Raw genomic sequence first — 14,305 nt, 5'->3', positions numbered from 1 at the left:
AGGTCGATGGAGACGAGGTCCGGTGTTTGCAATGTTTGCACCCAAACAATCAACTTCATTTGTACGGTCTTTTCTACTCCTGCACTAACTAGAGCAAAAAGAAAACATTTGGGGACATAAAAGAAAAGCGTAAAGGAGAATGGAAATGAGAAACATAGTCATCGCAGGCTGTCACTGCTCATGTACCGGATTGCAGCATATAGCACTCCCACAAAAACCCCGCAGCGCCCCGGAAATTACTTTATCGGATGGAGAAGCTATCAGTCTTGCCCCAGAAGCCCCGGCTCTTGCTAGCGTGGTCAAGGCCTAGGTAATCGTCGGGACCAGCAATATCGGAAAGAATGTCATCTGTAGATGTGATCAACAGCTACACTTCGGCAACAGAACGAGGATAACTCACCATCTTCGATGTGCTTGGGACTGGAGAAGGACGCGTGCGGTACAACAGCAAACTTGACCTTCTCGAGAGGCTTGCCCTTGATTCCTGTGCGCTTCGAGAGACGCTCCTTGGTCTCCTTGAAAATCTCACCCTTCTTGAAGTTAGTATGCAACAGGACTAGAGTCTCTGGGGAAAGATGGAGAAAGACTGACCGGCTTCACAACAAACTTGAACGGAACGCCGTGGGTGCGGCTGACCTCACGGTCAAAGTTAAAGGCACTGATGATTCTATCCTCGTCGTCCTTGTTCAACTCTTCGGCCGGAATGCGCTCCGCATAGAGAGTGGAGTACTCGTTGATGTTCGTCACACTATAGTCGTCTCGGAGCTCCTGCTTGATCTTTCCGCCCATCACCTCGAGGAGTCTCAGTTCGCGAGCAGTCTCATCGTTCAAGTTTGCCTTGGTCTGCAATTCAGACAAAATTTCAGAGACAGTGCCGTTACGGGAAACCAGGACCTCAACAACTTCCTGTATCGGGATTAGTGGAAATTCATGGGAAAACGACAGATAGAATCTTACCTCTTTGGTAATACCCTCGGGAAGCAATGTGACCTTGATGCACTTTTTGCTCTCGTAGTCACTGAGGCTCATTTCCAGAACCTCGTAGTAAAGAGCATCGGGCCGGTGCATGGTATAGCCATAAGTACCATATTGCCCGCTAAGAATTTGAGCAAGGGTAGAAGTAACGTTCCGTTTGATCGAAGCCTTAGGCTTGCCGTTGCTGGCGAGAACAGGCGAGAATCGCAGATGCGTCGGCTCCACATTGAGGTGTTCAGCAACCTTCTTCGAGAATTGGTCGTAGGTCATCTTCCGGCTGAGAGTCAATGTGAATTCTGCGGATTCCTGGCCCTCGGCGGTCTTGATGGGAGCGAATGAAACGTCCATGCGGTTCAGAAGGTAGTCGTAGAACTGTCTGGCATCTTGGTAAATGACCGTAGACGGAAGTTCTGAGTCCTTGACCTGGCGCTGGAAGGTAATGATATCGCCATCTTGGATCTCGGATTGCTGGAACGTCTGTTTGGGCTTCATAACATCGATCATGTTGTGCTTGATCTCCTCAAACAGCAAGAACTCGGTGCCCGCGGGCCAGTTCATTCTGGAGAGAATAGTAGGCGCCAATTCGGATACCTTCTGGCTCTTGCGAACATATACAGGACCAACACCAGACAGAGTTTGAGCCACCACGTCGAAGTTCTTCAAGAAGATGAGGACTGTATCGTTGTCGGGCCATGGGGAGTTGTCGCCCTCAGGGACACTGGGAGCAATCTCCATCCAAACACGGAAGACATTGCCCTTGGTGCCGAATTTGGTATAGGCCTCTTCGACAGTCATTTCCTGGTCATTGATGACTTGATCTGGCCGAGTAGTCTTGTTCTGACGGTTGACCATCACCCAGAAGCGAATGGCCCTAGCATCGAGTCCGCGTTCTTCGGCGATCTCCTGCGCAAATTCCTTGACCTTCTTCGTCCGCAGAACCCGGTACGGTGTAGGAAGGGCTGGGTCTTCTTGGGACAAATCGTTACTAGTCAGGTCGAATCCATGGTGAGACTGGAATGTTTGCTCGGTCAAAACCCCGATGTTCATGTATAGGTGAGCCTCCTCTCTTTCCTTCTTGCGACGTGCCATTTCTGCGCGGTCTTCAGCCAGGCGCTTTTCGATGTGAGAAGGTACATCATCTTGGCCAATCGGGAGAAGAACGTCGTTTACGCGCGACTTGCGGACATACACCAACATGTAGGCGTTCATCGATCGCTTCGTGGAGTATTGACGAGTGAAGGGCTGTTTGACACCGGCACTTCCGTTTGCAAGTTCGTACTCTCCTCCGTAGTTTTCCTCCAAGACTTCCTTCTCGGTAACACGGTTCACCCGGTCATCGTCGAAGCGGTACCAGTGACCATCCTGGGTGGGCTTCAAGAACGCATAGTAGTGGCCAGCGTCAAGACCACCGCTGTGCACAAGAACACCATGGAGCTCGTAGTCCCAAGGTTCCTTGAAATCGGCATCCTTGGAGAGATAGGGAGCAGCATCAAATTCCATCGGGAACACGTGTCGGTCGTTAACTTTCATCATCGTGAGGAGGTTAAGGTCGTATTCGAATCGCTTCAGGTGAAGGTGCAGAACTGGGGGGAAGCTTTCGAAGATGACACCCTTGTCCGCGTCCTGTAGGCCGTGGGGCGGACCAGCATCGTACTTGTTCTCGCCATCCAGGCGCTCAACCTGGATGTAGTCCCTGAAGCTGTCATCCAGGGTCTTCATGCCCCGAACGTTGAGCTGAATATCCCAGAATTCCTCTACGCGGGAAGACTCGAAAGGCACATTGACACAAGAAATGTATGTCTTCGTCTTGCCCACGAAAAGATCGGAGAGGGTTTTCTCAGCAACTGTGCCCTTCATCTTCACCTCCAACCGTTCCATGAGCTTCCGTGACAGCTCCTGCACATCCTGCTGTTCAAATGCTTGTCTCGAATCCCACCCAAAGGACACAGTGAGTTCTGTCGTGGAAACCGCCGAGTCGCTGGTCTGCAAATTGTTGAAGAGTCTCTGAAGTGTCCAAGCACTGTTGTCACGCAAGGCTTCTCCCTCGGTGGGAATTTGATACACAGCCTATGCGGGGTTAGCAAGATTCATCAAAAAAAAAGCGGAAAACATGCCTTGCGGAAGGCGTTCGTGAAGTATAGGGACTGAAGCAGAGAGTTCAAGTAGCAAGTAGCACCTTGGTTCCGCAGACCAACCATACCGGTCTCTTTCTTAGAATCATAGCTTTTAAATGGTCAGCGAAAAACATTGAGATGGAAGGAAGGGAAATTACTTTTGGAAACTGTGCCAGAGAACACCAGTGGGGTCCTTCACGACGCGTACATAGGCCGTTACGATGGCCTCGTCGTCCTGAACCAGAGGAACGTTCTTGCCCTCCCACGCTTCATTGAATAGGCTTCGGAGATCGTAGAATCGAGTGAACCCCCAGTCTCCCTCCTCGGCCGTGAATCGGTGGGTAGCGACTGCATCCAGGTTAGCATAAAACCCATCCAGGACGATATCAGCGAATCAAGGACCCGAAGGTGATCATTGGCAAAGATATTGAAAGAAAGATGAAAAGAAGGGAGAATTTACCATGAGAAACGTGCATCGAGGGATCCTTCACGTTTGACAAAACGAGCGCAAACTGTACACAGGCGTACCAATTTTCAGGCGGTTCACCCTCCCACGCATGTTCCAAATAGAACGAAGCATGCTCGGCATGGTTTCCGTAGGGAAAGAAGAGAGTGCGCCTGTTCTCTAGTCAGCTTCCACAGCACAAACTTGCCAGAAAATATCACCCACCAAGGAGATCCACCACACTTGAACACCGGGCCGTGAACCTTACGGTCCAACTTCCGCCAGTTTTCGATGTGCCATGAGTGGTATGTTTCCTCTTCGGTCTCGAGGTCAGGGTTTTTAGGAAGGACTCGCTCCATCATCGCCGCATCTAAGTTTCAGTCTTGGTTAGCCGGTTGTCTCCCACTGCGAGGCACCGCGGACGAGCTGCCCAAACCGGGGCAGATGTTTCCCGAGGCTCCACCACTTGTATCCCTCCTTTTCCATTCATCTGATACAGCCATCGCTGTCACTCGTAGTTCCGCGGCGTCGGGGAGGGGGCAGGATGATGAAAGAAAACATACGGTCAGTAGCAGACGGGGCGGGTTCAGGCTCCTCGGAGCCGGAGCGGGAAACGACGACGACATCGGTCTTCTCATTGGGGTACTGCTCATATTCATCAACGAGCATGTCGTTCTCCGCGAGCTGGAAGGTGGTTAGATCTGCAATGACGACACCGAGGGGTACGGTCGGACACACATTTTCCATGGCGAAAGGGGCCTTCCCGTCCAGCCGGAAGGCACCTGTCGGAAGGGATATGAAAGGGGGTTTTGAGAAGAGACGTAAGGACGGAGGTCGTTGTCGGAAGGAAATTCTTCTGAACCCGCAGAATGAGGGCCGGAGCTAGCGGTGGCGGAGCCCTTCGCTCGGCAGGGAATAGAAACAGCGGGGCGTGCAAGTATAAAACAAAGCAGGCCTAGGCTTCTTCTTTCAAGCTTTGATTATGGTTCTTTCCTTTCTATTTCAGGAGTCCGAGTTTGGTCATTTCACTTTTGACTTGTTTTTGGGCTAATATACTACTTGGCCTAATTGATCAAAGAGCCTAGGCTATGTACATATTGTCAGGTAGCTAACGGTCAGAGTCCTAGCTGTCTCTGGACCTGGAGGCATGTTGGTAAGAATGAGGATGCTCGGTAGTTTCTACTTGTGATTGATATATCCCATAGCGTTCTCCAATTATTTACACACTTATCTCCCACCTGCATCATCTTACCGGTCGGCTCGGTCCCTAAGGTGACAGTCTCTTCAAGCCCCCCTGCAGCTACGCACAAACGGGACTCCAACGGTCACCCTTAGCACAAGCTATAAGTTAACACCGCCCCGAGCATCTATTTCACTCAATTAAAACGAAAAAATAAAATAAAACAATACCTATTTCACGAATTCACCGCCAAAGCTCGCATGATGCAAAGCCAAAGCCAAAGCACTTCCCACGTCACATGTCTACCCCTCTCACCGCCCAGCCGAGCACATGCAGACGCTCCTCTTTTTCCCGCATTCGAAAGCTCAACGCCCCGGTGGCTCTTTTGCCCCAGACTTGACTGCATGGAGCACAATGCGGTCGAGTCTTTCAGCACGATGCTGGCAACCCCTTCGTGCTCCCCGGCCACGATTTTATTCGGGCCAGTTGCCGCCATGGCGGCCCGTCTCTGCTTTGGATGAGTATGACTCCACCTGGTCGTGTGAGGTATCCATACTAACTGCACCAGATGGGCTGAGCGTGAAATTCGCCCTATCAGTCTTCGGCAGTTGACATTCTTCGGCCGTACCTTGACCGAGCCGCGACTCATCAGCTCGGCGAACTACGTGCGGACGGAACTGCCTACTCGGTAGGTCCTCGATTCGTGAGGGAAACGAACTATCCACTAACATCACGACAGTCTCGCGCACCGCCTGCGAGATATTCAACAATTGCCCTATGTTGTTGTCGCTAACCCACACTTGTCTCTCGTATACGAACTGTACTACAAAGCTTTTGAGCGATTCCGTGTCATTCCCGAGATCTGCAGCCTGGAAGATAATGATCGATTTTGCGATGTCCTGCGCGATATGCTTAAGGAACATCTTGTCGTGATCCCCAACCTAGCAACTGGCGTGTTGGAGTGTCGTGACCTGTTTCCACCGGACGAGATGGACCGACTGATGAACACGCTCCTGCGAGCGGTATGTTTGGAGAGTATCCTGCGCTCGAGAACCGTGACTGATACTCTGGCTTTAGCGAATCTCCCGCCGTGTCATTGCAGAGCAGCATCTGGCTCTCACAGATACTTTCAACGAACCCTGGCATTTCCCCGACTCTCACGAGAGAACCGACATGAACGCAGATTTTGTGGGTGAGGTTTTCCTCAAGTGCAAGGCCAAAGAGGTTGTCGAAAGATGCGGAAGAGTTGCACATGATCTGATGCGGAAGACATCGCCATCAATGCAGCTCCCGGAGATCAAGGTGCAGGGCCACGCCGACGCCACTTTCCCTTATATCCTCAGCCACCTCGAGTATATCGTAGGTGAACTGCTGCGCAACTCCGTCCAGGCTGTGACGGAGAAATACCACGACTCCTCGTCCCCACCCCCGCCCATCGAGGTGCTCGTGTGCGAGACACCCCAGCACGTTATCATGCGTATCTCCGACCAGGGCGGCGGGGTTCCTCGAGAGATCTTGCCGTATCTATGGTCATTCAGCAAAGGTCCACGGACACAGCTGCGGCTGCAAAACCTAGAAAAGGTCCCCGCAATGGCAGCGACAATGCAAGAGCTGAAAGTATCCGAGCGCAAACCGCATCGGGATTCAAGCTACCACGAAGGATCCCTAGATAGTCTGACGTCGCGACCTCCTAATCTGCGGCTAGGCATGGGGCTGCCAATGAGCCGGGTGTATGCTGAATACTGGGCGGGCAGCCTGGAACTGCATAGCCTGGAAGGCTACGGAGTTGATGCTTTCTTGCAAATCTCGAAACTTGGGAATAAGAACGAACAGGTGACAACGCGGGCGGCTATTGATGCTGTTTGATGGGTTACACATGACGCTCTCTTTGTACGCGTTCTCAGATAGCCCAGTGAATGTATGGACTGTGGTGAATCTATTCTCATTTACGAAGCACCTACTGTACAGCCCGACGAAGAAGTAATCTCCCGGTGCCTAAGGGCTTTGTGCTTTCAGTCCTTTTCAGTTTTTCCTGATGACATCTTTGGGCACCCTACCAATGTCTCATTTGGAAAAGTTTTTGAAATACGTCCATGAAAATAAGTCATGGCACCTAGGCACAAATCCTCTAGGCCAGTGTATGGTAATACGTCGGGCTATGGTGAATATATGTACTGTAGATGTTACAGCAAGTGCCCTTCCAGGAAGGGACCACAGGGCAACATAGGCCTAGAAATACAACGCCCTTTTGGTGACAATGACGTCATTGAACGGCCCACCTCAGCCCTATCCGAGCAAAGAAAGCAACTCAGGTCAATGTTTCCTGATTCGCCGTGACGTCTTGTCGATCATGAAAACCCTCAAATGTTGGAGCCTTGGAATCACTGTGTACCGGATCATCAGAAGAACGCCTGAGGAAGATATGCGAGTAAAATTGAGTCAATATTCTAAAATTCTTTGCATTGCTACCTAGGCAAAGTCTATGCCTTGTATCCCCTTTCTTTCATGTAGTATGAGAGAGTCTTCTCCCTCCTACCTGCAGAATAGAAAGGAACAAGCATTTGCACCACATTCGTATGACCATTAACTCTCGCACATCTTAACGCAGTCCGTCCCTTCTTATCAACAATCAAAGCATCCGTCACAGGAAGAAGCAGGCGCGTAACCTCTTCATACCCCTTTTCCGCCGCATAGTGCAAAGGCGTCTGCCCAAAACAATCAAGGGTATTGGGATTACTCCCCATACTAAGTAAGATGACGACGCGGTTCTTCTGGTTCCTCTCTGCTGCCCAGTGGAGTGCAATTTTATCAAAATCCTTTCCGCGTCCGTTTGGATCGAGGCCTTTATCGATCAAGGATCTGAGATTATAATGTTCATTTATACTAGCGTGATCAGCTAGTGACGCATTGTCAGGCAGAGCAGTATTTTGGCCGCCGGGAAAAAACTTTGGAAAATTTCTTGGAAGGTTTCTCATGAATTCTTGAAACTCTCGTTCTTCTTGCGAGTTTCCGGCTGAGCCAAAACCTCGATTTGGGATACCCTTGTCGAGATCTGCGTTGGTGATAGAGGGCTCATACTGCCGGAGGTGGGTGAGAAGGTCCTGGCAATCGAGATGTTCTGCCGTACGCATGGCTTGGATATAAGTATCTCTGCCGGCACTTTCTATGCCGAAGCCATCTTGAAGCAGCTCTTTGATCACAGATTCGAAATTCTCTTGAAGTGTTTTCTTGTTGCCTCTGAGATTATCCTGAACACGTGCTCCTCTCTTTATCAGCAACATAGCAATTTCACGATGGTTCTTATCAAGCGCAATCCCTAACGCGGTCGTGTTGTTCACGGCTGGTAGCTTAACTTTCGAAATTGCGTTGATGTTGGCACCATGCTCAACGAGGAGAGAGGCACTCTCTATGTTTCCCCTCAGCACCGCGTTAATCAGCGGAGGAACTCTGGCACGTACGATATTTTGGAAAATATTTGGAATCGTGAGTGCTCTGGCAATTCTCAAGGCCTCGGCAAATATGCACCCGTGTATTGTGGAGAGGAGTTCCTGGCCCTTGGAATGGAACAATCTCTCGGAGACTTTCCGTGCCAGGCTGTCTTGATGGAATGTTCGAGAAGAGATCCCATTGGGAGATGCACCTTTCTTCAGGATTTGTCTTCCAAAACTGGTGTCGCCGCGATCTAATGCTATCCGCAATGCATAATTGAGAATGTGTTGCTTCTCTCTTTCGGACCTTGGAGGATTACACTCTTTATCCATTGCCACCCAGAAGAGTTCCTGTCTATTGTGGACTACAGCTGCGTCGATGACTTGCTCAAATACAGGATCGAAGATGGTGTTGTCTGCAGCGAGAAGTTTCATAGCTTCCACGGACCCAAGCATGGAAACGGCGATGAGAGTGAATTGAAGGATCTCGGTATAGGATGGGTCTTGTTGTTCATTCTTGTGTTCAGTGTGCTCTCCGAGATCCAGGAGTGCTTTGAGTATGGGGTTATGGCCATGAACAGATGATACCAAAATAGCGAATGCGCAAAGTTCACTTCCAGCTCGAATCTTTCCGTGATCTAGAAGAAGCTTGACTACTTCAAGATGACCCGCTCGTATGGATGATATGATAGGGTCCAGTTGGTCTGAGCCAAGACACCACTCAAGACTGGTTGATGCAGGACGCTCTTGTTCAGGAAGCATCAGTTCCACGCAATGCGAATGACCCAGAAGACAAGCGATAGTCAGCGAGGTCGGTCGGCTCTCTAATTTGAGCCACTTCAGATGAGGTCGATGGTAAGCATCAAACCACATGCTTGAGCCGCTTTGAGCCGCTTCGTACAAGCGAAGCGCATGGGACTGGAGTGAGCGTTGCTTTGAGCTCGACGAACTGAGAAAATAGTCTCCCCAGTGCATTGCAGAGTATCGGAACAACATTTGAACTTGGCCGCGGTCGCCATGGACCGTAATGAGAACGTTGGATTCAAAGTCAAGAATCAACAAACATGATAGTGTAATGTGTGCCCACAGAGAATTGTATAGTGGAGAGTGAATGGATGCTTTCCAGCATTTTGCATTCGCTCTTTCAACGGTATCTTGCCCTTCCGTAAGAACGTTGGAAAAATTCTCTATGTGGGAATTTCTGTTCAGCAGAAAGTCTTTGGCTGTCTGGTGAATCAGATAGATTCGAGAGTCGACGATGGTCACAAAAAGGCCGCAGAGGGCTCGAATCCTCGTTACGAGTCGATCTCCATCGAGAAATTCACGATCAAGTTCATACACTAAAGATCCTTCTGAGCTTTCCAGAGCCAGATTGAAGGCCACGTCCATCTCCTTCACAGTGATGGGCTTTTTTGCCCCAACGATCAGGTGGAGTAGGAGCAGAGCGTCACGGCGGCTACGGAAGTTATCCGTATGCCGATCAAGTAGCTTCTCATAGGCTGCCTCGACGGTCAAAGGCAGTTGCTCGAGATTTCGAGCCCTCAGCTTCTCACCTCGCTTGACTCGGTATTCCAAATCATCCATGAACAGGTTAATCCAAAGGTATGTTCGGTTCTCCATAGATAGAACCTTTGTTTCAATGCTTCCTCTGATCTCCTCGTTCAGTCCCAGTTTCTCCATCAGGGTCCGCATCTTTGATTTGATCACAATATCAATTTCGGCCTTTACCTGGGTGCTTTCCGCTTCTCCTGCGAGATGAATCGCTGGCACGCGAATCGCTGTTTTGAATTCGCTTTCGATACTAAAGTACGGCCGACTCGTCACAATGAACTTCAAATGAGCCTTCCGCGCGGTATCTTGTAAAGCCTTCGAATAGAAGGCTTTGAGACGCTCCATAAGCTGCTGTCTACTCTTTTCTGAGCATTCGTCCAGGGCGTCAAAGACAACCACAACATTGCCAGCACCCAAGTCGGTTGCCGCTTTGATAAAAAGTGACCAAAGTTCATCTGAGTCTTTTTTGAGTGTTTCTTTCCTCTCCTGCCAGATAGGTAAAGCATGAGATAAGAGTTGCGGGACCTGGCTGAAAAGTTGGTGTAGGAGGCAACAGAGTGACATCGAGATATTCTCTTGGTGCTCGTTGTCTTTGAAGAAAAAATAGCAAATTGTGAAATCTCTTGGGACCACTTCGTCCACAAGCGCTTTAGCTAGCACAGATTTGCCACATCCTGGATCTGCAGAAATCCATAGCAAGTTGTCTTGCGATGAGGAGATCCAATCATGGTATTGGGGATGTTTAAATACCCAATGGCAGGTCTCTACTTCTCTGTCCGGATTAACGTTTTTGTATGTTTGATAGGGAAGAACATCGAAAAACTGATGGCACTTTGTTCTCAGCTCATTTTCGCGATCGGCTTTCATTATGTCCCTGATCTTCTTACTCTCGATTTCGATTAATTCAGTGATTGTCTGCTGTTTGTACACAGTTGCCGGGGTAATATACCCAAGCAGTGTTTTGGCACATGCCGCCGCGGTAGCTGCAGCATATCTCTGCCATCGATCATTCTTATGCGAGTCTGAATAGTCACTCACACCTCGTATGACAATGGAAGGGAAATCGAACAGGCCTGCCGCTTCCATTTCAAAGCACAAGACGCCGAGACCTTCTCGAAGCCGATCCCTCGTGATAGCATCCTTCATCACCGTATTGCTTGAACCAATAGTACCGCAGAATACCCACGGCTCAGAAGAGCCCCGTGTTCCTCGCGAGACCCGTTTAGAAACTTCACATGATGCGCACGTGGTTTCGGGCTTGGGATGCACGTATTCTGCGTCGTACAATACATCGTTTTCGGCGCCGGGATATCCATATCGCTTTTCCATACCAGGTCGCTTCTCAAACATAGCAGACAGAGAGTCTGTGAGTGCACACTCTCCAAGCTCCTGATCGGTTTCTAGCCTGCTTAGGGCTGTGAGTAAAGCGTATGGAGGGGAGGGCAGACTGCCTTTTAGGACAATTCCATCTTCTTGAGTGGTTTTGCCGTAGTCGAACTGTACAACACCCCCATAGGTCCCTGCGGGTTTGCCAATGACCACGTCACCGAGACGAATATCGTGTTCTTCTAAGCTAGGCACAGGGGCAGCCCCTCCAATGCCAACCATTAGCCCGAATCTCAAATTCTTGAACGTTCGCTTCATATCTGTCGCCACTACGGCCGCGGAGTTGGTACCGTATACCCCGGAACCGAGACTTGCGATGGCAACTTTGTGATGGTTAAGGCGACCATACCGATAAGAATTATGGTCATGTTGATCTTGATCAATCATGTCAGTGTATACGTCGTCTAGCATTGCGACGACGGCTGTCGCTTCAAGCGCGAGGGCGCAAATGATGCCCACAGTATACTGTTCGCTCATTTCAACGAGATGCTGGGTGACGAATGTTGCCTGTTCCAGACAGGCGCCCTGAGCCTGAGACGAGGAAACCCCGCTCTCTAGATCGACACATGGAAAGGCGGTGGGCAATGGGTGGAGGGGTCTCTGTGGTCCCAGGGACACTATGTCAGTACGAATACCGCGATGGACCGGAGATATAATTATCCTTCATGTCTATTGCTTATGTAATCTAGAATCCCCATATAAATTGCCAGATTCAGAGGTAATACATACAATGACAGAGCTTTTGACATTGTTGATTGGCTGTATACAAAGTCTTGAGGAACCAGGTCATCGCATACATCACGTGATATTTCCAATAATTATGGCCCGTGCTTATCGCAACCCCGTAAATTTCTAGGGTAAACCCTTGTAACCTGGTAATCTATCCACACACCCCACTTCTTTCTTTCAGTCTCTCTTAATTATCAACCTATCTACCATGGAACGCGCTATAGATTATACCTGGAGGCCTTATGAGGATCGTACACTCTCTGAGCTTCTACAGTTTGATTCTACGCCCGATACAGAGGATATAGGCGATTATGTCGACCCGTTTGACAGCGGGCAAGAATTTGAAACCGCACTTCCTTTCCCTAATTCACAAAGTTCTGTCTGAAGAATGAGAGTGGTTGACCGGAGGGGGAAATATGAGTTGCAAAAGTGGCCAGACAACCGACTGTCCCTTCCACCTGACATATTTGGTTTGTTTGCAAGGAGATCATTCTAGACAATGCGTAGCTAGTACAAGAAGATACCATGGCTATTTTTATATGGTTATTTACAACAGTATTGAAATACCGCCAAGAACAGAGTCAGGGGCATCCTAACTATAATAGGTATAATCTTATGCAAGAGAAAGTCCAAAAACATATTCAAAAGAAAGAAAAAGGCGAAGCTAATTTCGAGCAGCACCGTAAGGACCTATTTAGTTTATATTATTTACCAAACTATTAGGGGCCTAAGAACTATTACAGTTTCTGACCTAGAAACCAAAAGCCGCGATGGTTTGCTAAACTGGCCCCAAAAACCAAACCGTATGGGGGTTTGGTTTGGTTTGGTTTGGTTTTGCGGTTTTGTGGTTTTTGGCGCAGTCTACTTCTAGGGCCACCACGGATGCTACTGGGCTAGAATGATGCAAAGATATAGTAAAAAGGCCTCGGATTCGGGTTCATGATCAGAGTACAAAAGGGTAGGTATATTTGATTGGTAGAGGCTAGGTAAAGAACAGCAGGGTTTCCCTGAAGTTCAGCGGGCGCTAGTAGGTTTCTAGTTTAGTGCCGAGAAGCTTTTGTTAGCAGGGTTGGTGAAATACAACATACTTCAATTGTAGACTATATATAGGTCCGACTCCGGGCTCCGACCTGCAGAACCGGAACCGGACCATGTCGAGGCCTACAATGGGATAGAGAAATTTGACAAATGACCGGTAGCGAGATTTAAGGAAGTGGGAGTTGGTATATGATAAGAAGCCGCCATTCGAAGCTGGTTGTTCTACTACATTTCCATTCTGTTTGAAATAATAAAATCTGGCTTTAGTCAATATTTCTGACGCACTTGATCCGCTTTCCCGGATGAGCCGTATCAAGGTTGTTGCACTCCCCTTGCAACACTGTCAAAGCCGACCCACTGCATTTGCCGCCGTTACCAGTCTTGTCTGAGAAGCCGACCCAGTTGGCACCTGCAAGATAGACCGAGTGGGTTGTGTCGTCCATGGTGACATCCCCAAGTAGAGCCGAGTGGTGGCCATAGTTGAGCGCGCCAGAGCTGAGGGTAAATTTGTGAGCAACCAATATAGTGGAAAGCCAAATAAAAAGAAAGAAATATAAAAATTGACTTACCAGTCTGATGACTTGTACTCATTAGCTTTAGGTAAGGCTGCCTGGACAGCCGGAATAGCGCTGCCAGCAATCAGGGCTGCGGCGAGGATCGAGAGGAATGACTGCATTTTGGGTATTGAACAAGTCCGCCGGTAGGCTATATAGATTTCAGTAATATAGATTTCTCGTTGGACGGGTGAGAGAAAGTTGAAGACGAAGATATGCGACAGGAGGCAAGCAGCCTTTTATAGGCGTTAGCTGTTTATGTCAAAATGAGGGATATAATGTTACCACTAAGGACAGGCTATTCACCAAGTACTCCATTGGTACCCAAATAATAAAATGGCAAGGTCTAGGCCTAAACCTCCCAGTCTCCAAGCACGACAAAAGTACGCGGTGGTAGTACGGCATAGCTTTTCTTCAGCTGACTCGTTGCTGTCCCCGACCCTAACAAGACTAGGGAGGGTCGAATGCAACCTCAATCTTACGTGTGCATGGAACGGTATAGCCCGCCCGTAGCCGCAAGCCATTGCTGCTTCAACCCCGCTGGTAAGGACCCTGTGGCTGAGGCCGGCCCGCAGCTGGATGCCGCGCTAAAACTGCCCAACTTTGAAAGCTAATTACACTATGGCCAATGATTCTAAAAAAAATTCAAGGAGCATTTTTGCACTTTCCTAGGCTAGGTCTTTTTATTCATGCAAAATTGTTTCAAGGAAATGGCGATTGTAATTGTGAATAGGACCTAGGATTTGCCTTATATACGCATGTCAGACCGGGGGAGCACGCACGCGGGGCCCATGAGCGTGCGAAGAACTGCACTGAGCCCCAGAGTGCAGTTAACCATAGAGTATATATCAAGTTATTTTCCAGCTCTTCATATAGACGCCCTGGGAATTGTTTTCGATGATGCG

General features: G+C 49.2%; 4 protein-coding genes across 4 annotated transcripts; 1 reads left to right on the top strand and 3 right to left on the bottom strand.

Annotated features, from left to right (window-relative positions):
• Positions 1-241: 241 nt before the first annotated feature.
• On the bottom strand, positions 242-4,281 carry N7443_003872 (ubiquitin-specific protease UBP15; the record flags this gene model as incomplete). The annotated part of the gene is made up of 9 exons (XM_056883928.1): positions 242-348; positions 401-530; positions 592-906; positions 958-3,042; positions 3,090-3,198; positions 3,248-3,437; positions 3,550-3,707; positions 3,760-3,904; positions 4,098-4,281. The coding sequence occupies 9 exons, from the start codon at positions 4,279-4,281 to the stop codon at positions 242-244; spliced, it is 3,423 nt and encodes a 1,140-aa protein (XP_056742206.1).
• A 763-nt stretch (positions 4,282-5,044) lies between these two features.
• On the top strand, positions 5,045-6,580 carry N7443_003871 (protein kinase PKP2; the record flags this gene model as incomplete). Its single annotated transcript, XM_056883927.1, has 4 exons — positions 5,045-5,235; positions 5,283-5,402; positions 5,454-5,736; positions 5,792-6,580. 4 exons carry the CDS (start codon positions 5,045-5,047, stop codon positions 6,578-6,580), a joined length of 1,383 nt encoding a protein of 460 aa, XP_056742205.1.
• Positions 6,581-7,194: 614 nt separating this feature from the next.
• On the bottom strand, positions 7,195-11,556 carry N7443_003870 (uncharacterized protein; the record flags this gene model as incomplete). Its single annotated transcript, XM_056883926.1, has 1 exon — positions 7,195-11,556. The coding sequence occupies one exon, from the start codon at positions 11,554-11,556 to the stop codon at positions 7,195-7,197; it is 4,362 nt and encodes a 1,453-aa protein (XP_056742204.1).
• A 1,553-nt stretch (positions 11,557-13,109) lies between these two features.
• N7443_003869 (uncharacterized protein) lies at positions 13,110-13,522 on the bottom strand (the record flags this gene model as incomplete). The annotated part of the gene is made up of 2 exons (XM_056883925.1): positions 13,110-13,341; positions 13,416-13,522. The coding sequence occupies 2 exons, from the start codon at positions 13,520-13,522 to the stop codon at positions 13,110-13,112; spliced, it is 339 nt and encodes a 112-aa protein (XP_056742203.1).
• Between the last annotated feature and the right edge of the window lie 783 nt (positions 13,523-14,305).

Source organism: Penicillium atrosanguineum, assembly GCF_028827265.1.
Source record: "Penicillium atrosanguineum strain IBT 20685 chromosome Unknown utg000003l_segment0_segment0, whole genome shotgun sequence".
NCBI classification, from domain to species: Eukaryota; Fungi; Ascomycota; class Eurotiomycetes; order Eurotiales; family Aspergillaceae; genus Penicillium; species Penicillium atrosanguineum.
Note: the sequence above shows the minus strand (reverse complement) of the source record. Positions and strands in the feature narration are given on the sequence as shown.